The sequence below is a fragment of the Micropterus dolomieu genome, linkage group LG13, assembly GCF_021292245.1.
Source record: "Micropterus dolomieu isolate WLL.071019.BEF.003 ecotype Adirondacks linkage group LG13, ASM2129224v1, whole genome shotgun sequence".
NCBI lineage: Eukaryota > Metazoa > Chordata > Actinopteri > Centrarchiformes > Centrarchidae > Micropterus > Micropterus dolomieu.
Genome location: NC_060162.1, coordinates 26,181,065 through 26,209,027, shown reverse-complemented (window position 1 = coordinate 26,209,027; position 27,963 = coordinate 26,181,065). Strand labels below are relative to the sequence as shown.

Here is a 27,963-nt window from a genome sequence, read left to right as displayed (position 1 = left end):
CCGTTCACAGTCAACACAGCATAAATGGAAAAACAAATGAATTGCCCATAAACATAATTTTGAGAGGGGGTTACATGTTTGATATTTCTTTCCGTAATTTGCTGCTGCAAACTCATTTCCCTACGCAGATGTTTAAAGTTTCATCTGATCCGAAAGGTTCAGTCTCTCCTCTCACCTGTTCATTTTCCTTCCCTTTTTTTCAACCATTCAATCCATCAATCCAACTATCTAGTGTTTTTCTTTTATCTCTGTCTTTAATGGCTTTATCACCTTCTCTGTCTCCTTCTACATCTCTTGTCCCTTCATTCGTTTCTTTTCTCTGTCACTCTTCTCTTTCTACTGTTTTCTGTCTGTGTAATCATTCCAGCATCCATCTCCTCTCATCAGTCCACCTCCTCACTTCTCTCGTTCGAACTCCCCACCTACTCCTCTCCCCTTTTAATCACTCCATCCCATCCTCCTGCTCCTCTTCCTCTCTCCGTTGCCAGGGGAACAGCAATCCATTCTGTGGCTGTTAATCTGGTGACATTGTCTTTCTATTACCTGTGGGTCAGATGCCTGATAAGGAGGACAAACGGTGGGAAACAAAAGAGTGACTCACTTAATATATTTGTAAAATGTTGGTCTTCATTAACATAAGTGAATTCTGCAGCAACAGAACAGCCTGCAGGGAACATCACTCTGGAAAGACACTCTGGTGTGCCAGTATGGTTGCAAATGGGGAAATAACTGCCCAGTCAAAGGTGAGTATGCAAATGATCCAAGAAATGCATAAATAAATACAGAGAGCTGTGACAGCTTTTTGTATTTGTGTGTGTTCACATGCTGAGAAAGTGATCTTTTTTTGTCCTGAACAGTCTCTAAGGCAACTTCTGCGTGTCTAAGTGGACAGCTGCTTATGTTTCAATAAAAAGAAAGTTGGAAACAGGAACTTTTTTTTCCAAATACCTGGAGAAGAATGTTTGCCAATTTGGCATTTCACCAGCAGTGTTGGGGAAGTTACTCAGACATTGTAATAAGTTACTAGTTACTTATTACTCCTTAAAAAGTACTAATATTACTTTACTTATTACTGGGTGATAAAAAGTAACTAGTTACGTTACTCATTAGGTTACTAAATTACTTTCACATAATAATAATAATAATAAACTGAGTTACTAAACGAATCAGCCACCTGTTTACTGGCTAACACTTATTATTTACTCACCATTCTCTATTTCAGTGCTGTTCATACTGTTATATTGTCATATTGTAGATACTGTATACCAATCCACCTACCTCAAGTCATAACTCCTGCACAAATTACTTATACTTATTTATTCCAGCGTCCTTTGTACTCTGCTCACTGCACCATTTGTCAACATGTCTATATTGTTTTTGTTCATAGTGTTTATATTTGTGTTGTCTACACTGAAGTCTGTGTCTGATTTTATCTTATTTTTATTATTGTGATTTTGTATTTTTGTGTGAGTAAGCACATCGTGAGCAATGTACAATCCAGAGTCAAATTCCTCGTATATGTACACATACCTGGCAATAAAAGCTGATTCTGATTCATAATCTGAAATTGGTTTATGGGAGCGCGACACACTATGATAGGACGTTACCTTATAGACTTTATACTTTAGGACAAAGAAAATCACAGAGTCCGTTGTCTTGTAAGCAAACTGCACAGGCCAGCAGCTGGCAGGGACGCCTATTGGGTCACATCATCCCTAAAAACCTACTGAAACACTATATTTATAATATATACCATAAAATAGCTCTCGGCTATGGAAACTCTTTTCAGTGAGTTGTTGGGATCAAGTTGTCTAGAAGATGTAGCTACCTACTAAAACAAACAGCTGCAGAGGGGTGTCACTCTGTCAGTTTATGATTTGAGCATAGCCCTGAAGATCAGTTCTGGTCCACTGGTTTAAAAACAAAAGTGGTGCAGCTGTTGAGAAACTGTTAGCATTAACAGCATACTTCTTCACTAACGAATGGGAGTTTTGCAACAGTGAATTTCCTGCCAGAGAAATTTTTTTTCTGCTAACACTTATTATTTAGTCACCATTCTCTATTTCAGTGCTGTTGTTATATTGTTATATTGTCATACTGTCCTATGTATAGTGATGTTTAACCAATATTTCCTTGTTTGATACCCTACCGTTGCCTCATCTCCAAACACTTCCTGATTCCTCCCTTCCAGTCAGTCCTTCCCCTCGCATCCTCATGAAAGTTTTCTCCCTTCCCTCCTTCTGCTTTTCTTTTTCTTTATCCCTTTCCCTCACATTTTTGTTTCACATTCTCTAACTGTTTATTTCCTTTGATCTCTCTCTCTCTCTCTCCCTCATCAGTAATATCTCTTCACTCTTTTTTTTCTCCTCCAATTTTTTGTTTTACATTTTTTGGACTTCATTTCCTCCCCTCATCTGTGTCTGCCTCCCTCATTGCCTCATTTGTCTCAACCCTTCCCTCTTGCTTTTCCTTTCATCCTCCCCAGTTCACCTCTGCTTTCCTTTAGTTTTTTAGTTACCTCTCCTTCTCTTTCCAGCCTTTCATTCTTCTTTTCTTCCTCTCTGTTCTACCAATTATTTTTTCATATTTCTCTTTGCCTTTATGCCTCACTGCCTCCCGCTCACACTCTCTCTCTCTCTCTCTCTCTCTCTTTTTCTCTATAGAAATCAATGGTCGTTCTCTCAATAGCAGGTCACGGGGGTTGCAGGCGCTGGCGCTCCGGCTTTTCAATTACTAGCAGCCTGCAGTCACCACAAGACACACACAAATACACACACCTTTCGACCTGAACGGCCCTTCCCCCACTGAACTGGCAATCCACCAGACAGAGCGAGCAGAGGAAAAAGAAAGGATTTTAAAAAGAGAGAGAGAGAGAGAACTGTTTGGATGTTGAAAAGAGAGGAAAGGAGAGGGTGGCACAGATGTCTCCGTAGCAGGGATGCCCCATTTGCTAAAATCATCTGTGGAGAAATCGAACCTCATTTTGTTTGTCAAATCACTGCACTTTTTTGCCTCGTTGTTGCACACAGAGTAATTCATGATAACAGCATGTCAGGCTATAACCTTTTACAAAGCGAGTATCAAAATCACAGCAGAGCAGTGACAGTCTCCTCCACTGATGTCCCATGTAAATATAAATGTAAATGTAAAGCCTGAGACTTGATATGTCTGTTTTAGGAGTTAAGTGTGGGGTGGATGCTCTGCAGATGATCTATAGTGTAACTGAAAAAGAAAAGAGAAGGAGGAGGTGTCGAGAGGAGGTCTGAGAAAATGTGGGGAAAGGAAGGAGGTAAAAAGAGATGATAGGGAAGAATGTCAAGGAGAAAAGAAGAGAAAGAGACAGGAGGAAGTCAGAGGAAATAAGAGAGGAGAGAGGATACGAGGACCGCACAGATGATGAGACAAGAGGAGACGAGACAAGGGGACAGCGACAAGAGATCTGAGAGTTGAGGAGACAAAAAGAGGAGAGGTAAGAGAAGATAGAATATCTTGGGGGGGGGGGAGTAAACATTGGAAGAAGAGAGATTAGGAAAAAGAGGAAAGAGCTTGACAGAAAACGAGAGGAATGGGAAGAGAAAGGTGGTCAGGGAGGTGGATGGGGAAAGAGAAGGTGAGGAGAAAAAAGAAGAAAATACAATGAAGGGAGAGATTGTAGCTGGCTCAGATGTTTGGGGGGGGGAGGCACCCAGCCCGGTGCCCTCAGGGGTTATTGGGTCATGGACAGCCAATCTCTCTCAGCTTAATCAACAGCAGCAGAGGTGATTGCAACACCGCAGGGGACTGCTGGGAGAAAAAAAAGATGGAGGGGAGGAGGAGGAGAGGCGGAGGGGGAGAGAACAAGATAGGAATGAATGAGGGGACGGAGCTAGAGGATGAGGAAAAGATTGGAAAAGGAGGACAAATTGGGGTGAGGACAGAGAGAGGGAGAGGTGGTGGAAAGGGGGAGGAAAGAAGATTGAAAGAGGGAGAAATCGGAGAGAGGGGTGAAAGAAGAGGAGAGGTAAAATGAAGAGGTGGAGACAATATGGGACAAAAGGAGGGGAAAAAAGGGTGAAGCAAGAAAGGAGATAAGAGTTGTGAGTCAGGGTAAGTTAAGCGATCACTTAAATGATGAACATGCATGTACCAACTTCAGTAGATATCTCTGCAACATATTACATAGGCCTAGACTTCTCTCAACTGTAACTTCGTCATATTCTGTTGGTAATAGTTAATTTTGTTTTAATGTTGTTTGTTTTAATTGGTTTAATGTGAGACACCACTGTCCAAAATGATTTTGGACAATGATTTTGCTTCTTTGCTTCTATAACTTTTAGATTTCAGTTACTTTGCAAGTATTGCTACCATACTTTACATAAAATAACAATCTTATATATATAAACATTATAATTTGTCTATTTTATACCAAGGTCGTCAACTGCAGATGGAGTCAATTTCAACTGGCCTGTCCATATTAAATCATGTATCATTTGAAAGCTTGTTTGCAAGAGCACAATTTTTGATCCATATATCCAATTCTAGTCCATATATCAGATATTTATAATAGATGTGTTCATGTGACAGTAATTTTTATGCTAAGTGTGTTTCTACTGCGTTAGTTAGTCTTTAACAGCAGTTTTCCCAAAATTACATGTTACCTGCAAAGTCATATTCCTCACCCGTCAAGGCAGTTAGATCATCATCCTTTTACATAGTGTTTCTGAGGTCTTATAGCAAGACATTTACAGAGGTTTTTAAAAAATATATTTTATCATTCTTATTTGATTTTGTATTTTATTTGTAAATATGTAATCACATATTTGACTGATATACTAATAGAAAACTACATTTTAATAAACCCTTCTGTAAATGCCTGGCCATTTGGTATATTATCATAATAAAATAAAAAAAAACTATCTGATTTGTGTGATATGCAAATCAGCATTTATTTAATGAGAAAATACCTAATTTGCATATTAGAAATAAAAAACGTTAAAAAAATTGTAATAAAGCTTCTATTTATGTATACTTTCATCTTGTAAAGATTCATTGTGATATGAGTAAAGTTGGTTAAAAAAAAAAAAAAAAAAAAAACTATTTCACTGTGGTATCTGGCCTTAAACTAAAATTCTGACCCACATCTGACCTTTTTAACTATAGTTTATGTATGTTGGCAGTGAATGTTAAAAATTTGTTGTTAATAAACATAACATTTTATGTTCAACATTCTATCTAGGGAAAGGACCGATGTAAAAATTCAGGCTCCAGCACTCCAAATTTCTTAATTTTGAGGCAGGCTATCTCCAAAGCTTGGCCATCAGTGGATATATCTCAAAGAGCTATCCATGTCCACCATTTTGGAATGACGACAAAAAAAAATGTAATCACATTACTCCCATAATTATCAGCTTCCATCCAAGAAAGCCCAAATCTGCAGTGTGTCGGGGACGTACCTGAAGAAACCACACAACACTAACCCCGGTCACCAGTTGTTGGTTTTTTTTATTGTATTTTATTTTGAAGGAAGACTCGTTATGTGTTCTCGCACTGTTAATACCATGTCTCCTAAATATAGCCTATATTTAATAAAAAGTTCAAACAGTGGAGACAGATGGTTTTGTGTGGTCTGGAACACATAAAAAACAAACATAAATAAAAATCAAACAGCAAAACAAAAGTATGCAGGAGCTGCAACAAAGCAGTGTTATATGTACAACAAAAACTCTGCGCAATGCATTTTCAGCTAAACACACAGCAACATTCTTAAAAACAGACCTGTCAAAACACAGAGGATAATAAATAAATCATAAAACATGATGGTGGAGGAAAAACCCACCCATCACAGACATTAGCATGTCTTCCTGCTGTGACTTAAACAGTTTGCCATTTTGCACAAATAGGACTTTTTCTAAGTGACAGTTGTAGTGAAGTGATAGTTTGGCTTTTAGATTAACTTTTTTTCTTACAGACACTGATTTGCAGTTTGAAGGTATCACATAATGAGATTAGCTTAGCTCTATTGCATAATGTCTGCGGGATCATCTTGCAGCTCAGCACAATTACAGAAATCCTCCTTTAAGGTGAGCTACCACTTGAACACCCTGACAGCAAGTAATTGAGCTAAGCTATGTCAGTGTCACCATTTAACATACCTTCAGTTAGTATGTAGCGACACAAAACAAGACTCCTTGAGCTTGTCTAACTTTAGGTCTTTAAGGAAGTGTTCCTCAAAATCAAAACCATCCCGTTCAAACCTGTGGAAGAGCAGTGAAAGCATAACGTAACGTCGTCTGTATGGAATGAGAATATGTGTTGTAAAGTGCTTTGCTGTATGTATGACACAGTGGAAGCAAGAATGTACCAACTAAAACAACTGTACAATTCAGGCAAGCGTCGTTGGCAGTTGCCAATGGTTACAACGTGTCACAACGTTCAAAGAGTGAGGTAAAAGTAAAATTTAAATAATAAGAGATTTTACAGGTCTGATAGTCCAACTTTCCTGTTTTAAAAAAAATAACTTAAAGCTTAATGTTAAAGTCAGTGCCCATCTTGTACTAATCATCCTGTATGTTCTGTCACATCATCTTCAGAATAGCTGCACTTAGACAAGTTAGTGAGCTAGAGAGCTAACTAGCTAGTGAGCCCTTTAATGCATAAGTTAGTTAGTTACCTAGCAAGCTAGCTGTAAAGCTGTATTTGCACTACATCAGCAGAATTGGAGACAGGAAAACCTTTCAATACTCTGACGAAGTGGTATTATTCCAAAATGGTTACCCCCATTGTCGAAACGTGCCATTTAGCTCGCCCTTTATCTAGTTAGCTCACTGTCCGTAGATTAGGTCGCGAGCTAAAGTTGTACAGTTCAGAGTTAATTCACGGCAGTTTGGAATATAAAACACCTCAGTAAGGAGCTCTTTTTCTGGATTTCAACATAGGGAGAGAGCCGTCGATGGCCCAGATCACAGCAGGAAGATGTAAATTCAGATTTCAGGGTGGATTTTTCACATCAGCATTTTGGTTCACACACACGTAAAAAAGAACATAAAGCAAAAGTCCAGTATTTCTAGTTAGCCAGTGTAAAAGGCACATTATCATGGCATAACATGACAAAAACATTAAGAGGGGGAACAGGGGCAGAGGCCAAAGGTCAAGTTACAACCCATAAAAAGTGTTTTATTTTGACATTTACTCATTATTAGGTAGTCTCATCCCGAGCAAATGGGACAGCAGAGGGGATCAAACATCCGACCTTCAAGACATTTTTGGAGCTGTAGCACTTGACGGCGAAACAAGAAATTGCACTGTGATCGGGGAGGTGTGAGTGGACGAAAACAAAACAGCACTGAGGCAGACAGAAGTCGCAGTCAATCAACCTTAAAACTAAAGTCTAATCCACTCGACGTCTGTCATTTCTGAGCCACTTTTTTTTTTTTTTTAAGAACATATACTGCATCTTGCTATTGAAGGACAATGCCAGCATCTTTTTTTCTTGCAGTCCCTCAAAAGTGACTTTATTTTTCAGCTCTCATCACACCAACAAGGATGTGACATGAATTAAAAGAAAAAGCATTTTGTCGTATTGCCTCAAACTGAAACGGTTAGGCCTATACAGTGTTCTCACAGTAATAGAAAAGGCCTGCGCTAATGTTACAAAATCAATTCCGATAATCATAAATCAAAGTAGTAGATCAATAGTATTGGTGATCAAAAGTAATATCTGCACAGAATTAACTCAGAGGGCTTAATGATTTATTAAGTAGTTGGGATGAGCGAGTACATTATTATCTGGATTCCTATTCGCACTCAGAATGGGCGGGGCTTAAAATGGATGTGGGTGGAGCTAACCAGAATTTGTTCATTTAAACATGAATTAGATATTAGTTGATTACTATATTTATTATGAAACTAGCTACAGAACAACCTCAAAATTAAATAGTAAAGATAACTACTTACAGATCTTTTTTTAGTTAGTATTTTTATTAGAAAATGGATATTGACACATTTTACTCTGATGATACTCGTAAAAAGTACATTATCTGTACTGTGAACTCATTTCAGCCAAGTGAGTACTCGCTCAACCCCAGTAATGAGAGAGGGTTCAGAGGAAACTACAGATCAGTTTTGAACTTTTTCCAACAGCATCAGTTGACTGACATCTGAGACAATGTGGCAACTTCCATGGAGAAGGTCACACTGTACAGCCTCTGAACACTGATACAAAACTGAGTTGTCCCTTCCACATAGCATTAGCTATCAACCATTAGCACTGTCCCTTTCAACATTTGGAAGGATCCACTGTACTGTTTAGTTTGTGTTCTACTGGGAAAGCGATGTCACTGGCAGACCCTGCACAGTCAGCGCTGCGTTCCTTATAGAAAGGTGCGGGTCTAGCTAGTGTTTGCCGTCTTGTCATGGGCCAAGATGTGGTGACAGAAAATAAACAAAAACAGACATCAGTTTTTCACAGGATTGCAAGATGCTACATAAAGCTGATGAGTGAGCATCAGACCTAAAATTATGTTGTTACACTTTTTTTTTTTTACTTCACTGCAGAGTTGCAGACCGCCAGTAGCATTTGTTCCCATTTGCTTTTCCATCAAGGACACACTAATGGACTGAATTCACTTATGTAAAAATTACAAAACTTATGTGCTCATCTTACGGCAAAAAAATTAACTCAGTAGGTTTTAACTCAGCTACCTGTTTTTTGTGCGTCCCGCAACTACCTCACAAGGTGCATATGTAAAGATACAACAGCTCAATTTTCCCTTTTCAGATCTGATTTTGTTGATTGACTGTAATTTTAATATTCTATTTATTTATTATATTTAAATGTGGCCCATATCAAACTCCAGTGTGACCTGGCCACGGCTTGGAAGTGACATGCAAGCACAAAACAATAATATGCCGTCATGTGTAGCATACTATAGTCTGGAAGTAAACATGGATGCCACAGAGGTCATCATATACTTGCCAAACCTGCAGACTTTCATTGAATACTCTCATTTTTCATGGCCCTCTCCCAGTTTCCTCCCAGGGTCACAATTCTCCTGGTTTATGACAAATGTTTTGTAATTGCATTCATTACCCTTGTATTATACACAGTGCGAATACACCTACTGTTTCCGCATGCACGTGACACACTGAATTGTGGCAAAAGTCGCTCTATAGTGACGTCAGAGTTGCATGAATTCTGATCTGACTGTACAGACTGAGGTCGCATTTCAAAAAACTCCTACCTGTATCTGATTTGGACCATCACATGAAAGTGGACCAAATCCAAACTGGAAAAGATCAGCTTCAATTTGACTTGGGTTGTTCACACAAAAAATATCAGATCACATATGGTCAAAAAGATCAGATTTGGGTCACTTTGGCGTGCAGTGTGAACGCAGCCAAAAGCTACATCTCTTAAAACCCTCAAGTCGCAGCGCAATTCCTTCCTATATCGCACTGGTATTCACCAATCAGGCAGCAGCGTGACAAGCACCAACCAACTCCAATCACATACAGACTGCGGCAGGATGGATGGGGTTGCTGACGTGTGTTTGTCAATGGCATGAAGTGACGGGTGAGGAGGCGGGGGAGAGATCCAGCCAACCAACCAGGTCGTCATGGCCGACTGTTATTCATTTAGCACCAGCAGAAAGAGAAACAGGGTCTCTGATGGTGAATTGCACGTAAGCAAATAATCCCCCTACCCAAAAAAAACCAAAGGCTTTTTCCCCTGTAGCTTTGATGTGATCAATTTCTGCAGAGTGGCAGTTCTTTTATCTGCACCGACTTTTGCCAAAAAATCCTAACATGGGCACTTGTTTTTCTGTACCGAATCAAGTTTATTCAGGTAATCTGAGATTAGTGCTAAGCGGAGATGTTATTTCCAGCAAGTCAATTTTAAATTTGATTAGCATTTTATTGATACTTTTTTTACATGTGTGGACTTATATATTATATGAAACAGCTATTCAATATTCTTATTCTGTCAACTTGTGGAATCTGATCCATTTAAAAGAAAGGTTTTTTTTGTTCAGATCAAAACCACACACATTTATTGTTTGTTTATCCAAAGCCCAATATAGCCTATTCCCCCATTTACATAATGCAAATTTGTGATTGAGTGTCACACATTTTCTGCCTGGAAGTTACTTTCCCATACAGTAATGTATTTGCTGTGGTTAAACTGTAATAAACAAAGCGTCAAAATGTATTCACAGAAACCATCAGGCCACTTTGTTTTTTTTTTATGACAGACACTCTTGCTGGAGAGACGGAGTGAGTGTGTGCGTTTGTGAATCTTCTGCTTATAGAAGAAGGCCTTAACTTTCTTCACAGGTAGCACTGCTGCAGGAAGGGCACCATAGTGTGTGTGTGATTCTATGAAAGTGTCTGGCTGGCGAAGAAGGCCTTGGTCTCTCCGCAGGTGGGGTTGGTGCACAGCGGGCAGCGGAGGGTCAGCTGGCGGGAACAGGGCTGGTTGGACTTCAGGTGGGACTGGACCAGGTCTGCCAGAGCCTGGAAGAACACCATATATATTCAGAGAGAGAGATAATGAGAGACTCTCGTTTCAGCTCTGTGAACAACTGGTTGTGCGTTTCTGTCCATTACAAAATTTATCACCTTGCCCCAGCTCTATTACTAATTGGATTGTTCACTTGTTCAATTGTAGTTAGCCTCACTAAAATAATGGCTGAGTGGCCGTCTGTTAATAAGATGTTGTTTTAGATTTTAGTTTTACTTGCACCACTGTACTGTATACATTTAATCAGAACCGTTGAAAAAGCTTATTAGGAGTCAGCTGTTCATTTTTTTCCAGTAAGCACATTTTGTTTTAAGTCTTTTTGGTAATAATTAAGATGGTGACGGCCAAAATGCCAAACTCAAGGCTTGTAAATGGTAGTCTACAAACCAATGGGTTACGTCATTGTGACTACATCCACTTTTATAGTCTGTGGAGTAAACTATATAGCTTTCAAACTTAAAAGCTTTAAAGGAGACCTATTATACTGCATTTCTAGTCCTATATTGATTCAAAGTTAAAAAAAAAAAAACTCTGTCTTATACTGGCCCTTCACAGAGGCCTTCATTTCAGCCTCTGTCTGAACAAGCTGTAGATGCTCCTGTCTCTTTAAGGCCCCTCCTCTCAAAGCCCACTGTCTTCTGATTGGCCAAGACCTGAAGCATGTTACCAGGCTGTTGTTGTCGCTGAGCGGTACAGACAGATGTTGCTGTGCGGAGCAAATGACCATATATGGAATACCGGCTCCGTCTAGCTCCATGTGTCGTAGAACGGAGCAGTTATTAAAAAAAGCAGTTGAAAACAGAGCGTTCAGAACAGGAGGAAATCTGAGGTTTTGGTTCACAGGGATTTCTTTTAAATACTTTTACTTCATTATTTGAAGCTTTGGCCATGTTTAACATGAACATCCAACATTATAACATTGCGGACAAGTCATAAAATATGGAAAAGCATAATAGGTCTCCTTTGAAAGCCTTCCACTGTCTCAAGGGGCATAACCCCTCAGTTTCCTGCTAGACTTTTAATTTGAAATATCTGTGGTAAGTGTTTCATTCACAGAAATGTAACAGTGCTCTGCTAAGGTAAAGCAACTGGAAATAAGAAAATTGTAATAAAAGTTGTACTAGTGTTAAAGGAATAGTTTGACATTTTGAAAAATATACTCATTTGCTTTCATGCCAAGACTTAGATGAGAAATACCCATCTCATGTTAGACAATTAGTTTAGCTCGCCTGGCTCTTTCCAGTGACATCCTGGAGGTCACTTCGCCAGCCAAAAAAACAGCTCTACATATACTGTAACTCCTCATAAAACCTAAATTTGTAAATGTTACAGGTTTTGTTCAGATTAAACAAATGTGAGCTTTAGAGGTACTGGTTACTATTGGACAGAGCCATGGTAGCCGTTTCCCTGTTTCCAGTCTTTATGCTAAGCAGCTGCTGGCTGTAGCTTCATATGTACCTACAGATGTGGGAAGGGTATCAATCGACTCATCGAACTCTCGGAAAGAAAATGAATGAGCATTTATTACCAAAATATTGAACTGAACAGAATCTGAGAGCAGCACAGTGGCGAGTATGTCTTGACTGTTGCTGTACTGATGGATTAGAATCAGTTGTTTTTTTTATTGCCAGGTATGTGTACACATGGATACGCACATTAAACTGAATTTAATTTTGTAAGCAATATTAGAGTCATGTTTTCACCTGCCCTTTATTAGAGTCTGATATGTATTTTTTTGTGCTGATCATGGCTGTTATTTTATTACAACTTTATTTGAGACAAGATGAGGCAAATGAAAGATCTGAGAGAATCAAATTTGTAATTCAAGAGCAAGAGTGACATAAATTAATAGTAATTTGAGAGAGGGTTTATTAAAAAATGAACCCCCAACAACAGCCAGGCTCTGCAGGAAAAATTCTGAACGTATTTTTCTTTATTTTCCATGGACAGGAGACTGATGCAGCTCACTGAGAAACTAAAACTACACCAAGGAAACCACCCTTCAGTAAGTACCAACTAATCATCCTCTGGATATTGATTCACAGAGACACACACACACACACACACACTCTCTCTCTCTCCCTCTCCCAGAGACTTGGTGAGGGGTCTCTGAGCATGGAGGGTTTGACCAGCCAGCCAGCCTGGTGGTTCAGTTCTACTGTAGTCAGCTCTAAAGGTTCCCATTGATCTGCCCCCTTCCTTTAATAAACCACACACACACACACACACACACACACACACACACACACAGCTAGAGGAGTTGCCTGTTGTGAGAAAGGTTGCAGGGTTGGGGACGAGGGGACGAGGGGAAGCAGGGAGGCAGGGTGGGAAAGGAAGGAGGGATTAAAGGAAGGAGACGAGTGAGAGAGGGAGAAGGAAGGAAGGAGTCCATTTATTGACTATCTCATGCCTGGACCTATTTCACAGAACCTTCTGCTGCTGTCTCCTTTTCTATTATTAGAGCCCTGCCTGACCTCCTGCAGCCTCCCCTCCTTTATCATTTGTTCCCTCTTTCAATCCTATATGTATTGCTCATTATTTGCTTTTCTTTTTGTGTCTTTTACCATCTCCCCTTACTTTCACATTTCACTCCTCTATATCTTCCTTTCTTTAAGCTCAAAGTCTGTTCTTGTTCGTAAATTACAGACATGCTCCTTAATCAAAACTTAAGAGGATTTCAATTATTTGATAGTTACCTACTGTATACATGCATACATAATACATATACATACGTCAGTCTGTATAATGTTTGTAGACATGAGCCGACCGGCTCGGCGTGTAACGTACCTTCATAAAGAGAGGGTTCCCATTCAACGACTCAGCTCTCCTGATGTTCTCCACCCCACACTGAGGACAGAAAGGAAAAAAGACAGAAAACGCTGCTACTCATGTTTATACTACTGAACCAAATTTGTGAGCACAACACAGTTCATATGAACCAACTCAAACAGGTTACACTAGCGACAGCTTCAATCCATACCGGGGAGAAACCCCCCCCCCCCAACAAATGAACATGTGGGGAAAAGCTGTTTTCATTTTGTCAGTTAAGGACTTTGTTATGAGTTTCCAATTATTTTGAACAGCAGGTTCATTTAAGAGGGAAATTCCTCTTGACTGTGGACACACTGAAGGGGTCCAGACAGCGTGTGTGTGTGCGTGTGTGTGTGTGTGTGTGTGTGTGTGTGTGTGTGTGTGTGTGTGTGTGTGTGTGTGTGTGTGTGTGTGTGTGTGTGTTTTGTGAGGCCAATGAGGACATGCTGGGAATGTCAGGAAATTTTTTTGGTAAAGGCTTGGAAATTAATTATTAATTATGTCAGGCTGCTCACAAATATAGAAGTACAAATAGGTGTGTGTGTGTGTGTGTGTCTTTGTGGCACCAGTCACATTGATTGGTGGTCACCTGGTGCCTTTACACTGGCAGAGACACACAGCTGCAGCTGACAAACACACACACACACACTTGAGCTAACCTAAACTCTGCATCACGTCCAAAGTTAAACCATCATTAATAGATCCCAATTAGGTCTGACCCCGAATAGTCAAAGATTCAATGCCTCGATGGGCGGAGCCTGGTTCGACCGTCAATCTCACAGTCGAAGCTTCGCAGCCAAACAAGGATCATGCCATTTTGGCTATATGGGAGTGCTCAAGGTCTGATTTTACATAGAACTACCAGTTTTCTCCAAATTGATATACAGCCTATTACTATATCGATGTCAACATATAATGCTGTAAATAAAAATGTGAAAAGAAAAAAGATTTTAATAAATGTTTTTAAAGTTAATTTAAATTTTAAAGTTAAATTTTAACCCTAACCCTCAAGGTAGGGGGCATTAGTGCGCATGTGTAGGCGTAGCGTGTATGTGTGTGGTGGCAGAAGAGAAACACTTAAACGCTGTTGTGCCGAGTTGTCCGCACCTCACGGGACGTTCGGATCATTTATCACCACTGATGAACCACGCAAAGCATATTATATCGTTTTTAAATAGTAGGCTACTTGAAATAGACGCGCGAGGAACCGTGACGTACATGCAGTTGTCGGCCGCACGGCATGAAATGAACAGTATGTAAATTCTTAGTCGTGGGACAGCCCTAATTCCCAATATAAACTAACACAGAGCAGGACTGGTTGATTTCTGACCAGTCTCCTTCCTTCTTGTTATTGGTTTTAGCCTCCAACATGCAGAGACTTGGAAAGTTGCTGCAGATGGGTAATCCACCATGGTCAGTGTTTAGTCAACTTTATTTTTTGGTCAATAATACATTATCATCATGTGGTAACTAAAGACTATTTTCAAAACTCTCCCTGTTGGTGCATTCAATGTCGCTCTAATGTCTTGAGTTTTAAGTGTCGGCTGCTGAACAGCAACATACATTTTGCGGATTGTTTAGTCTTTCCTTATTTTTAAACGACTCACCCCTTTTACTCTTGGCTGTTCTTTGGATTATTGTTGGGCTACTCTGAAAATCAAAACGTCCTACACGTATATTTCACCATGTTTCCCATTTCAACGCTTCCTGCAGCTCATTTGTCCGCCTACTAGTCGAATAACCGATTTTATTTCAGAATTTAAGGCATCTCACATTTACAATATGGTGGACTGAAACTAATGCCTACTAGGAAAGAAATCAATCTAAATGGACGAATGATTTGAATAATTACAAAATAAACTATCTATAACCACCATGGTGCTTTACCCAACAGTCTTCTATCTGGAACATTAAAGAAAATATTCAGCCTCTCCTTACGTAGAGACTGTAAGGTGATGCTCTGCATATTAAATTGTGCTGATACAACTGCTTGGAGCTGCTGGGAAAGCGAACGTGGAGTTTTTCCTCTTCCTTACCTCCTCCCCCAGTACCTGTCCATACTCAATGTCGAGCTCGTGTAAAGTCTCTATGTGGTCAGAGGTGAAGGCGATGGGCACCATCAGGATGTTCTTCTTCCCTCGTTCACACAGGCCTTTGATCACATCGTCCGTCTGGGGGCCAAGCCACGGCATGGGCCCCACCTGAATGACCAAACACAAGACAACAGTTTAGTTCCCGCTGCAGTGTTACAGGTGTACAGACATATATATATTACACATATTGAGGCTGTAATGAACACTGTGGCTGCTAGGGAGGTACTAGCAGGACTTTTACATTGCATACCAACCCAAAAATTGCAAGAATCTTGCAAGTACATGAACTTCATCAGATATGCTGAACTGCTTCAAGCGCTACATTTAGAAACAGTAGGATTTTTCATAAAATGGGCCAAGGTGCAGTCTGAGTTTTTGGTCTGCGACGGACGATGTGTAGAGTTTGCTGTGTCCCGCTATCAATGGCGAGCTCATTCCGCCATTGTGGAGCCAGGACTACAAACAGTGGTGATTCTGTCACACCCAGGTTCCCTGCAGTCTGAACAGGGACACCACAGAGTTCTCTAGGATAATGGAGAGATCAGGGACGGGAGGTGCCTTCCCTGGAAAGCTGATGTGTTCATTTTGTTAAGTGTCAGCCGCAGTGACCTGAGGAATAAGAGTTGTGAGGTCTTGCTCTTATGTAGCTGCAGTAACAGACAGACGAGTGGCTCCATCTTGTGGAGACCAAAAATAAATAAATGAAGCATTCTGTGATCGCAGCATTGAACTACACTGACATAGGAACCTGTCCAGTGGACAGGATGTGTGCATAAGAAACTGTTTGCTAACAAGTTTGAAAATTAAGTTCAAGGGTGATATGTCAACATGTTTCTGATAATCAGTTACTGCAGGTTTAAATGTAGTTTATGTAAATCCATAAGTACTGATAAGTATCCTAATTGGTACCCAATTTATACAATTAAATTACACTGTAAATCGCAGGCTGTATTGTAAGGTGTGACCAAAAATGAATGACTGAATACTCACATGACTTCCAAAGGGACTGTTACAGTTCTGCTGGATGTCTGCATCACTACTGTTTACTCATGTCAGCAGACAACCACTAGAGGATACCACTGTGTAATACTGACATGATTACAGTACACAGTCAGTCTTTTGTGTGTGTGTGCGCGCGTTAGAGGGTGGCTACCCAACCCAAGCCTGACAGGTCCCGTCGGAACTTGACGAGCCAGGCCGGTTTCGGACAAATCAGAAATCGGAAAGTGGTAACAACAACTGCGTGACAGCCCGAGCCGCACTCGTGTGTGTGTGTGTGTGTGTGTGTGTGTGTGTACTCACCCTGGACTGCCACACCAGTCTGTAAGGGTTACAGTGTCCAAGTCTCTCCATGACTCTCTGAACTGTGGCTCCTACTTCCTGAGGATATGGGTCACCTCTGTTTACAACCTGCACACAGTACACAGCGGTAGCACCATCAGTATGTAGTCATTCAGCACCATGTACCAATACTTAAGTTTGGAGGCCCCCCAAACCTGGTTCTGAGTGGTAAAAACTTGCTAGTGGGGCTGTATATTCTATTGAATCCCTTCAAATTATTGTAAAATTTGGTCTTAATTATTTATTTTTTGTGTAACCAAAAGGAACCAATATGAAGTGCTGAAAAAGCAGCATGAATTAAAGCTGCAAGCAGCGTTGGGCGGGCCCTCGCACTTGTAGCGCGTCCGCGTGTGAGCCGGCCATATTCTGGAGCTCTGCCGGTGCGGCATGAAGGTGTTATATGTCACTTCCTGTGTCCCCTATGTGGAGCTACATAGCACTTGGCGCAATGAATATTAATCGGTATTGGCGTGTAGATGTCTTTGGGGTGGGAGAGTTATCAAGTATGTACAGTTTGGTGCAGATGTGAGCATGTACACTGAAGTTACAACAACTTCCTGTGTCATGGCGAAGAGTTGATCTTTGACGCCACGCCACAGACACGCCCATTGACGAAAACTCACAGATAGCACAACTTTTCATCTTCAATGCCTTTAGAAGGCACAGCAGAAATTTGAAGTCGGTCAGACTAAATCCCTAAGAGGAGTTCGTTAAAGTATGGAGTGTGTAAATCATCCAAAAATTGCCGTAAAATTCAAAATGGCCGACTTCCTGTTGGGTTTAGGGCATCGCTCCAAGAGGCTTTTTGGTACGTCTAGACATTATACACGTACCACAGAAAATTCGTACATGTAGGTGAAACGTGTGGTGGGGGATGCTTCGTTAAAGCTCACTTCCTGTTGCCAGCAGGTGGCGCTATGACTGTGGGTGAATGTCGGCATGTACATGGGTTCAGGGCGGGACTCTCATCCTACATGTACAGTTTGGTGCAGATGTGAGCATGTACACTGAAGTTACGACAACTTCCTGTTTCATGGCGAATCGTCGACGCCTCAGACACGCCCATTGACGAAATGGGTATGGGTTCTTGAGGCTCTTGAGGCCAGGAAACAGATTCCTGAATTTATTTGTCAAAATTTGTGACTGGTGCTGTTGCAACTGCTCCTAGATGTATTAGTAGAATGTTTATCAACAGGGCTATAAGCATCAAACTGTATCATCAGTAACAGCAAAAGCAGCAAATTTACTATAATCAACAGTAGTACCAGTAGTATCAGCACTAGTACTTCATGGTACTCACAGCCATAGGGAGAGAGTGTGCTGAGAACAGAATGACAACGTCGTCTCTTTTGTCTTCTGGAAACGCCAGCAGCTCGTTACTGATATGTTCTGCAAAACACTGCACACACACACAATTGTATTTCATACATTTTTTGCCAAAACTATTGGCAAAATATAATTTTCCTCAACTGAATGTTTCTGACTAATCCCTGCATCCCACCACAGAAGCAACATGTTGAAATCTAAAAATACAGCCAGGCTTGATAGTTGCTATTACCAACTGTGGCCACTTTTAGCTATTCTATTTTTATTAGTAGCTAGGACGGCTTCTTGCCCTCGTCAATTCATTTTCCAGTATGTGGTTGTTGTTTTATCTCTCTTAAGTGAGTGTAAGTGTGTGTGTGTGTGTGTCTAACCTCCACCAGCAGAGGGTGTGTGGGCCAGCGGTCAATGACACTCCACCTCATTTTTGGCCTGTCGCCTCTGTTGCTGTAGTAACGGTAGATGGCGTTCAGACTGCTGCCTGTTTGCACGACAAACAAAACAAATACATTAATATTCTAAATATGCTCCGTTAAACAACACCCGCAGTCCTCTGCTGACCCCCGAGTCGCTCTATTGGGAGGGTTTGAGGTTGCCTTGCTCAAGGGCACATCTGTTTAAGTTGTCAGAGAGAAATGAATGCATACCGGAAGACAAGACAAGCTGCTGAAAAGGAAGGAGCATCATCTGAGTCAGTGCTTCTTTTCCAAAGATCAGAAATCAGATTGAAAAGAGAAGTAAAGCAAATATATTTGACACATCTACATTTTCCCACCACTTGATGTTGCTGTCTGAATTGATTTAGCCTCGAAGCTTCCTGCATGTTTAGACCTTGGGAACTACAATTGTGAACTGCATTTCCCATGTGGACAAGCGTGCTCCATTTGATGTCTGAGGTTCCCTTTTGCCCTGAAGAAAGGTTTCGCTTTTTGATTAAAAAGGTGATGTTTTTGATGCTTTTTAGCGTTGTGATGAACCCGTCAGAAGTTTGCACAACTTCATTCACCCCCTCCTAACATAAGGCAGACTGCACCTTGTCAACACGGTTATGTCATTTGATATGGCTGTGTAATTTTTCTTGACCTTCATTCTGCCTCTTCTAGTACAAATCTATGGCTGAATCCAAATATCTACCCTCGTGTACTAGTGTTCGAGTTACAGAGCATCTGTTTCTCTAGATTGGATGATTTGCTCTGCAAGGTTTGAAAGACCCAGAAGGTCGTTTCACAACACATACCGCGGTTCTGAAGGTATTTCCACAATCCTCATACTTTTTTAACAATGTGATAGAAATTTCTTTTTTTAAGTCGCGACCGTTTCCTAATCCAAACACGGATGGCAGCCAGCGGCAGTCGTTTGGGAAACGGGTTGCAATCTTTCTGTTCATGCAGCGGACATGAAGTATTTTCATCCACATTGTTAGAAAAAGTGAGTGAGGAGATCTTTTAAATCATTTAGAATCTACAGACGTTATGAATGAAGCTTTCGAAGCCTCTAACTATTTGGTACAGTCTACAAATTGCGCAGGTTCTTTGGCTTTCTGCGGATAATGGTTGATATGCACAGTAAAACCTTCCCTTAAATGAGCACTAACTGCTACGGCTAAGTAGCTAATGATAGTTAGCTTTGTAGGAAGATGGCATTCTCCACCTAAAGAAGCTGGGAGAAGTGGGTTAACTGTTGTCGATGAGAAGATGTTAATATACTGTGTGTGTGTGTGTGTGTGTGTTATCAGAAGGTAACAGGGTGGATAGCACTCTGGGTGTGGTGAGACGCCAACAGCAGCAAACTGCCCTTTTATCTTTTTTCACCCAATTAATTCAACGTATGTGATCTTTGGAAAAGGTGTTTTGAACATTTGCATTATTGCTATTGTAAAGCAGCACTATTCTGGATGTTTTATGTTATCCGTTTTTAATCTTGTGTGCTCATTTCTTTAGTTTCCTGCAGGGTGTGAATTACAGGGGATCCAGGGGGAGCTTAGCTTTCAGCTCCCCCTGGAGCATGATTTGTGATATTTTGGGGGGGGGTCTCCAATATACTGACAGCATGCTTTATTGCCAGTAATCTCTAGATTTCTCTATCGTCATGGATCATGCGAAGCGTCAGACATCATCCAGCAAGAGGGAACGATCACCGACCACGGGTGACGGGGTTGTGTTGCTAGTACAACCGACACGCTATCAACGGTTCGCGATCGTTTCCTCTGGCTGGATGAATATCTCGCATGATCAATGCACTACTGCAACTTTCTAAATTCTTCCCTCTCACAGAGAAAATAAAGGTCAGGTCGCAAACACAGCTGCTGTGTGAAGCGTAATTGTAGCAAAATGGTTGCATGTGATAATAATAATAATAATAATAATAATAGAAGACAAACATGCCTGATACTTTCACAGTCAGCCCCAGGCCTACATGCTTGCAACTATTAATGATTCAGCAGTAAGAATCACAGTCTGTCCCCTCCCCAAAAAACTGCGCTCCCTCGAAAGCTAAGGTATAGTTCTTCCTCTGGTTTCCTGTATCTGTGCTGTTTGTGGCCGGCACCTGTGGTGGAGCAGCTGTACTGAGGATACTGTGTGAAGGCCACAGCTCTCTCCACTCCGTCTTTCTCCATCTCCTCGATGGCTTCCTCCGTCAGCGGGTGAACGTACCGGAAACCAATGTAGAACTTGTGAGGAGCTGAGGAGAGACACAGAGTCACTAAGTGCCATTGACAGAATTACCGTTTGAGTAAAAGTGGCTGTGAAAAAAAATAATACAAATCTGACATTTGCGTATTGATTGAAATGTCTGAGTAATGAAATGAATTCAGTCAGTGACATAAAGACAAGGTATGATGGAGACGTTATTGTTAAACTGGTTCTCCTATTCTGAATCCGGTTTGTATACCAGTAGATATGCTCAGTTTTAGTGCTGTTATCAGTGAGGTGTGTTGCAGGCGTGTGAAGAGACACTCCTTCACTGTGTCACTATCTCCACTGCACACACACTTTACTGCTAACAAGTGAGTCCGCCAATATGGAACACAGCAGCCTTGTTTTCTTGTCAACTTTAAAAGCACTGTTTACATGATGACATGTCTTCCCTGATGTCGATAAAATCTCAAGTACCTTCTCTAAAGCAGGACTTTCTAAAGCCTACATACACTTATACTCTCCATTTAAACTGAATGGCTTTAGGGGGAGGGAGCACCCTGACAGGCAGGAGGACCCTCTCGGAGCGGGCTGCCTCACCTGTCTGAGGACTCATCTCATCCAGCAGCTTCACCATGCCCTCCCCTTGCATGGAGGTCCAGTGTTTGATGGGGGAGCCTCCTCCGATCTTACTGTACTGCTCCTGGATCTTTGGCGTGCGGCGCTTGGCGATGAACGGACCGAGTTTACTGCAGGGCAAAGGGCAGATTGAAGAGTGACGACTACAACACCTGACTATAATACAGCACATTAAATCATAGATTGGATTACAATAAATTAATATACACATAAAAATGCCAAAAGCAAAAGAAAAATTGACCTGTAAGTGCATTTTTTCTTGAACTGGTGAAAACAAAAGGCTCAGATGTGTTATTCCCCAACGTTTCATAAAAATCAAATATTTGATTTATTTAAACTGTGCAAGATGATGTCTGGGACCCGGATAAGTAGAAGTACACAGCTAAATAAATAGTACGTGTGAGAATACTTAAGAATAGTAAGCCCAGATATTTTCACAGGTGACAAATAAATAAGAGGCAAATTTAAAAGTGTCCATCCAAGTATTCAAAATGCAGTTAGCAGTTAGCAGACAGCAGAGCCAGTTCAATTTAAATCTCTCCTTGATGGCATTACAGAGTCCCCAGACCGCAAATATCTACCCCAACTTACCATTTGTGTTTTGAACACCAATGTGCAGGAAATAATACAGAGTCTACTGCATTGCTAACTGCTCTGTAACAGTACAGCTGGGGCAGATGGGTATTTGATTGAGGATCACCAAAGATATATCTATTCATCCTGTAGCAAACTGTATAGCAATCCATCCAATATTTGACATTATATTTCAGCTAGGAACCGCACACAAATAAGGTTCCTGTAACATCAATATAACTTTCAATATAAGAAAGTAAAAAAAGTTATTTCTTTCAGTTTTAAGTCATAAGTAAATTATTATAGTGGCTCGTAACACTCGGTTCAGTCATATATATATATATATATATATATATATATATAGATATATAGATGTTGGGTCACAAGAAAATATTGCAAGCCAAAACGTTTGGGAACAAGGATCAGTATTGTTCAATATACATGTGAAAATGAATAGCCAAAGACTTTTTCTTCTCAGCAGCAACAAGAAACACTTTGCTGGTTCACAATCAGTTATTATAAAACAGAGAGAGCGCTACGACTCAACAACCTTCCCCGGTTCTCTTCAGTGTGTGACCTTCACAATAATATTCAAAATGTATCACCATTAACATGTGTTAATGCGTGTGCGCGTCTCCACAGTGCATACTTTTGTACAGGGAGCTTCATCAGGTCTGTGTCCATGAACAGCCGCAGCAGGAAGTCGTGAACGTCTTCCAGTTTCTCGGGCCCTCCCATGTTCAGCATCAAGATGCCCGTCTTAGGTTTCCTGCAGGCAAAAGAGATTTATAATCAATAATTCATGTCTAACGTTCCCTCGACTCCCAGCAAAAATATGTTGAGCTTATTGATTATTAACAATGGTTAATTAACGGGTCTTGCAATGAAATCTCATTAGCAGATTATTGATCATTATGCTAACATACAAACTATTTGTAGAATGTAGATATTTCTATAAAGATAGAGTTTATTGATAGTAAAAGGTTTCTGTGTTGGGATTTAAAATAGTTTTAAAAGGACACCATTTTAAAGTTTTAAAGCTTAACTATAAATGCTCTAAATGTGGTTCTACTGGAAACAGCTAAAGTTTGCTTGTCCCTGTTGAACACGCTTGGAGCTAAAAAGGAAAAGCAGCAGGGTAATGAAAAACAGTACCAGCTGTGATAAAAAGTAACACGTTAGACAAAAACATTCCTCGTATATACAGGCTAAACAACAAACCTATTTTGAAAAGAGCTAACATAGGGCTTTTACGCTTCAACTGAAAATTCAACTGCTCACATCTCTTTCCCTTTAGGTAACTTTGGTATTTTTCAACCAGAACCCTAAGTTCCCATGTTTTTGTGTCTATGTGACTAACTGGTCCAGTATTGAGCGAGCTCGCTGAAGGTGGCAGCCCCTATTCTGTCACTCTTCACTGCCTTCACTCAGTGAGGTAGCATCCTCTGGTGCATTTGCTGAAGTTAAATGTCCGGTGTGTAATATTTAGGAGGGTCTACTGACAGAAATGCAATTTACTATACATAACTATGTTTTTAGTGGTGTATAAATAACTTACATAATGAACCATTATGTTTTTATTACCTAAGAAAGAGCCATTTCCATCTACATACTGTTTCTACAGTAGCCTACACGGACAAACTGCTCTACAGAGAGCGTTTCATCACTACGTTGAATCCGTAAGCAGAAGAAGAAAAAGCACTGACTGGGCAGTTGCTTGCAATTCAGAATCTTCACCACTAGATGCCACTAAAACCTACACACCGAACCTTTAAGCTAGCAGATCAAACAACTCTGAGCAGAGGTCAGGTGCATTTTTCGAATTTGTGTAGGGGCCGTGTTCAAGCTCAAACAGGGTGTTACAGTAACCTGTGGATCTCTTGACAACAGTCAATGGTGTCAAACTCTTCTATTGGTCTACAGGTGTCAGTAATGCGCCAAGAAACACAGCAATGTAGCAGCAGAAGGCCGTGAAGAAGAAGACTGCTTGCTAGTCAACATGAATTCAACAGATATATTAGACCTCAATGATACACACAAACATTTTTTGTGAGTAAAACAGGATGTAAACATGACTTTTGTTTGTTTGCAAGAACACTCCACAGGGCACCTTTAAGTTGCTCTTTAAGTGCCAACTGGAGCCAACAACACTAGACTAGACCAGAGACGCTCAACGATGGCCTGATGACAGCCCAACAGCCCACAGATGGCTGACAGCTGACTGCTGTCTTGTTGTGGCAGGGTTCTCTGAAGCTGCATTTGACGCAGCAGTAATGCGGCAGTATTTATGGTCGTGCACATCCACTTAGTACTGCCACAGTGTTTTCCCAGACAGTTTTGCGTATCTCACCTGTTTTCCTGTGTTTCTGGAGATGCAGTCTGGGCTAAAGCAGCAGCAGTGGAGCGTCTCCTTACACTCAGACTGACGGTGTTCCTGGCAACTAAAGAAGCAGAAGAAAAAAAAAAAAAAGTCACCATTTTGGTCCAGGCTGAAATATCTCAACAACTACTGGGTGGACTGCCAAGAAATTTTGTACAGCCATTCGTGATCCCCTGATTTATCATCTCACACCAGCATCAGGTCAAAGGTTCCACATGTCCAGTACTTTTATTTAAGACTTAATACCTGCAGAACTAATGAATTTCCCATCAGCACCAACTGTACTTTGTGTTAAGTGCTAATTAACATGCTACACAATTAGCGACACACCAGGAATGTTCTCACCACCATCCATAATTAGTTTGACTCTTTCCAACTGTGAGCAGCTACTTCATTTACTTTTTGCATTGCTTTGTGAGACAACAGTGTACATTAACAACATTTTTGATTTTACTATGCATACTGACTGTTTTGCGTATCCTTTATTTTTGTGACTTTTGTAGCGTGAACACACCCTTCTTATAATTAGCCTAGTGTGTAGTCTGGGTTTGGGGCCCAGCATCAGAGTGGCTGCACCTTGCACCACATCATGAAATGAAAATATTCCGGCTGTCAGGTGAGTCACCAAAATTCAGCCTGATAAATTTGGTATTTTTGGAAACTTTGGGGTTCGCCACCAGAACTGATTATAAAGTTCTGTTAATCTGAGCAATATCTGGCCAATAAACATAAGTTTGTAAAGAAGCATGCCAAAACATTAATGTGCAATAATGTGTTCCAGTTCCACTAATGACTTCTTACATGAGGTCACACTAAGTGACCCTAAACACACTCCACATATCACATAATTAGCACCATTGCGATCAAAAAAAACTTAATAACAGAGTCATAGGACACACAGAAGCTAACATATTCTGATTTATGTATGGTCTGATGCAGCTCGAGTCTAACACAGTCCGCTTTACTTTCATAACCCAAGCTGCAGTACCTTGAAGCGCCGCCAGGAGGCCTGCTGCTATTATGCAAGTTCACAATGCTGGAATTGTGTAACTCCGTGCAAATGTTAAGTTGTGTCCTATTCGCTGTGAAAACATGGACCGCTAACGGGTAAGCGGTGTACTTACGGGTCAACTCGCTGTTACTAAATGCAGTACAAGTACGGAATAAGTCCATTATGTAACATTAACATTAAAGAGTAACCTGCAGTAATGTTGAGCTGCGTCAAAACAACGGGAGTTAGCGCCTGGCTAGCTACGGAAACAACGCCACTCTGTAAAATAAAAGCAAATAAAATGTCACCTTTTAGCAAGCATTAGGATTCTGAATATACTAAATGGCAAGCATGGACAAGGAACATAATACCGGAGTAGTTAAAGTAAGAATAAAGAGATGCTGATGGTATAATAGTCAATAATACAGGGGATTGCGCGTTATATTGTGAAAGTCCTGTCAGGAATTAGCACTTCCTTGTCATTGCTAGCTTAACGCCCGTTTACGAAACGATGCCAATGTCAGCGGCGTGTTTTAGAGTTTAACGTTACAATATGTTAAGACTAAACAACCCCGCTCCATAGCGTGAAACTGCATATAAACTGCATCAAAGAAAAAGAGTAGCACAGTTTACTCTGCGACATTGAATTACCAATAAATCATGAAACTTGAAGGTCTCCGTGCACGACTTTGATCGGGCTAACATAACAGTTACACTCACGTTGGATCAAGCGACCGGCGCTGCCCAGGACTGCCATCATGGTAACTTCCTGTTTTTACTGCTAATAAAAGTCTCTTTTCCCGCTGAGATGAAGGCTGGATGCTTGTGCGCTCAGCGGCTGGATCCACGAGTAGTTCCGCTCACTGAGTGACTCGCTGTCCAGTCCGAGGTGTCAGTCAGATTCCTGAGCTACCACCGGCTGCCTGCACAGACTGGCGTTAATGTTAAAAGATGACTTTAATACTTCCGGTTGGCAATTTCAAAATAAAACAATCGATGACGAACGTGGGATGATGCAATATTTAGCATTAGATTGTGATTCATTACTTATTTTATTTATCGTTTATTTACCTCTTCATTTCTAGCAGTATCTAACTATCCTATTAGTCATATATTCAGTTGTCATTTCTTATTTAGACTTTTTAAGGTTTCTTGTAATTTTATGTCACTGTTGTAATCTCTATTTCTGTATTCTATAATCTGTATTTTATGTTCTCTGTTATCTGTTTACGTAAAGAAAAACAACAGTTCACTCTTTTCGCAAATAAAAATTAAAAGTTAACAAAAAGAGAGGAAATTGACAAATCTAAAATACAAATTTAGCCTACATACAAAACATAACCACTGACAGGTGTTTTAATTCCAATTGTGACTCTGGGAAGAGCCAAATTAAAATGATTTAGGAATGTGCGCACAAAACATTTATGAAGCAAAATAACCATAATTCATTTCTAATCTTACCTGTACTGACTGAAATTGTATTCAAAGGTGTTATATATACCTAGCAGGTCTGTTACAGTTTTACCTCACATTTAATCTTAAGTTTTTTGTTTTTTAACCATAAGTATTTATCTTTATAGCCACGTGATTTTATTGGCGATACGAATAATGTGCTTTAATTGTGAAGACAATTTTGCCAGATTTCCGGTCTGCAGCTTGCTCTGGTGTCCTTGATGCAGAGCCTGTAATTGGCGTCACATCTACGTTTGTCTAAATTATAAGATAACCCCGCCCCCGCTCTTGACGGTCACGCCCACATGCGTGTGTGTGTGTGTTCAAAGATAGTTTATCGTTCACACCAGGTAACGGTTCTATGGTTTAACCCTGTTTCTGGTGCAGAAAAGACGCAAGGAAGGAAGGATGGGAGGAGATAAGACCATGGCAGAGATTAAAGAGAGGGAGGATGGAAGGAAAGAAAGAAAGAAAGAAAGGGGGGAGGAAGGAACAATGACAGTAAAATGTTTATTGTTTTTCTTTCTCTCAAGCTGAATACTGCACATTGTCTTAACTTTATGTGGCCAAAAGTATCTGGACACCCCTAACCACACACTATCAGGGGCACAAAACAGTTTGTAAAGAGATCATTTAGTCTTCAAAGGCTGCTCAGACCGGTTTTTCTGGACCGGAGCTTTGCTGCGTTTCCGTCTTCCTTTCCAAAACACTTCGTGAGAATCAAGCAGAGAGCCAAACAGGAACCAGAAACACAACAAACAAACATACACACAAAGCAAGAAAACACCAGCTCATAAGAAGAAGGAAGTGCTAATCGCACACAAGCATGTCTCCATGTCTTCACTGCGCAGCCAGCGTTGCTCCACTGTGTCAGAATTTCTAGAGAAGTTTAGCGTTTCCCCGTTCAGGTCATGCTGGTGCGGTTAGTTTTCCTGGAGCATCATCTAGTGGCCATTTGAGAAACTGCAGCTTAGCTCATTTCAACTCTCAGCGGCTGATTGGTTGCTGCAAACATGCAAGGCAGAATCAGGGCCACTGAAAACGGTACGCAGCAGCTTTTCTCTTGTTTGGAGGGTGTGTCAGGTGTTATCCAATCAGCAGCGACAAGTATGCAAACGCGGCCCATTTAAAAAGGCGGTGCAGCGCGCTTGCCTAACACATTTTGGTGGATAGTAATAAACATAGTTAGAAAATAATGTTTTAAAAGTACTGTTTTAAAAGTAATT

At 40.7% G+C, this 27,963-nt stretch overlaps 1 protein-coding gene and 1 long non-coding RNA gene across 3 annotated transcripts; one reads left to right on the top strand and one right to left on the bottom strand.

Annotated features, from left to right (window-relative positions):
* Nucleotides 1-528: 528 nt before the first annotated feature.
* LOC123981529 lies at nt 529-21,337 on the top strand. Its single transcript, XR_006827786.1, has 3 exons — nt 529-743; nt 12,449-12,503; nt 21,249-21,337. It is a non-coding gene; the product is annotated as an uncharacterized LOC123981529 (long non-coding RNA).
* On the bottom strand, nt 5,457-26,218 carry fech (ferrochelatase). 2 transcript variants are annotated; one of them, XM_046066405.1, is made up of 11 exons: nt 26,006-26,218; nt 24,265-24,355; nt 22,564-22,683; nt 21,303-21,451; nt 20,614-20,748; nt 18,441-18,547; nt 18,044-18,142; nt 16,705-16,812; nt 15,346-15,510; nt 13,286-13,345; nt 5,457-10,491 (listed from the first exon to the last, which is right to left on the bottom strand). In XM_046066405.1, the coding sequence occupies exons 1-11, from the start codon at nt 26,043-26,045 to the stop codon at nt 10,354-10,356; spliced, it is 1,212 nt and encodes a 403-aa protein (XP_045922361.1). In that variant the 5' UTR covers nt 26,046-26,218; the 3' UTR covers nt 5,457-10,353. The 2 variants fall into 2 exon arrangements, with proteins under 2 accessions (XP_045922361.1, XP_045922362.1); XM_046066406.1 differs by lacking the exon at nt 26,006-26,218 and adding an exon at nt 25,937-25,955.
* Nucleotides 26,219-27,963: the final 1,745 nt, after the last annotated feature.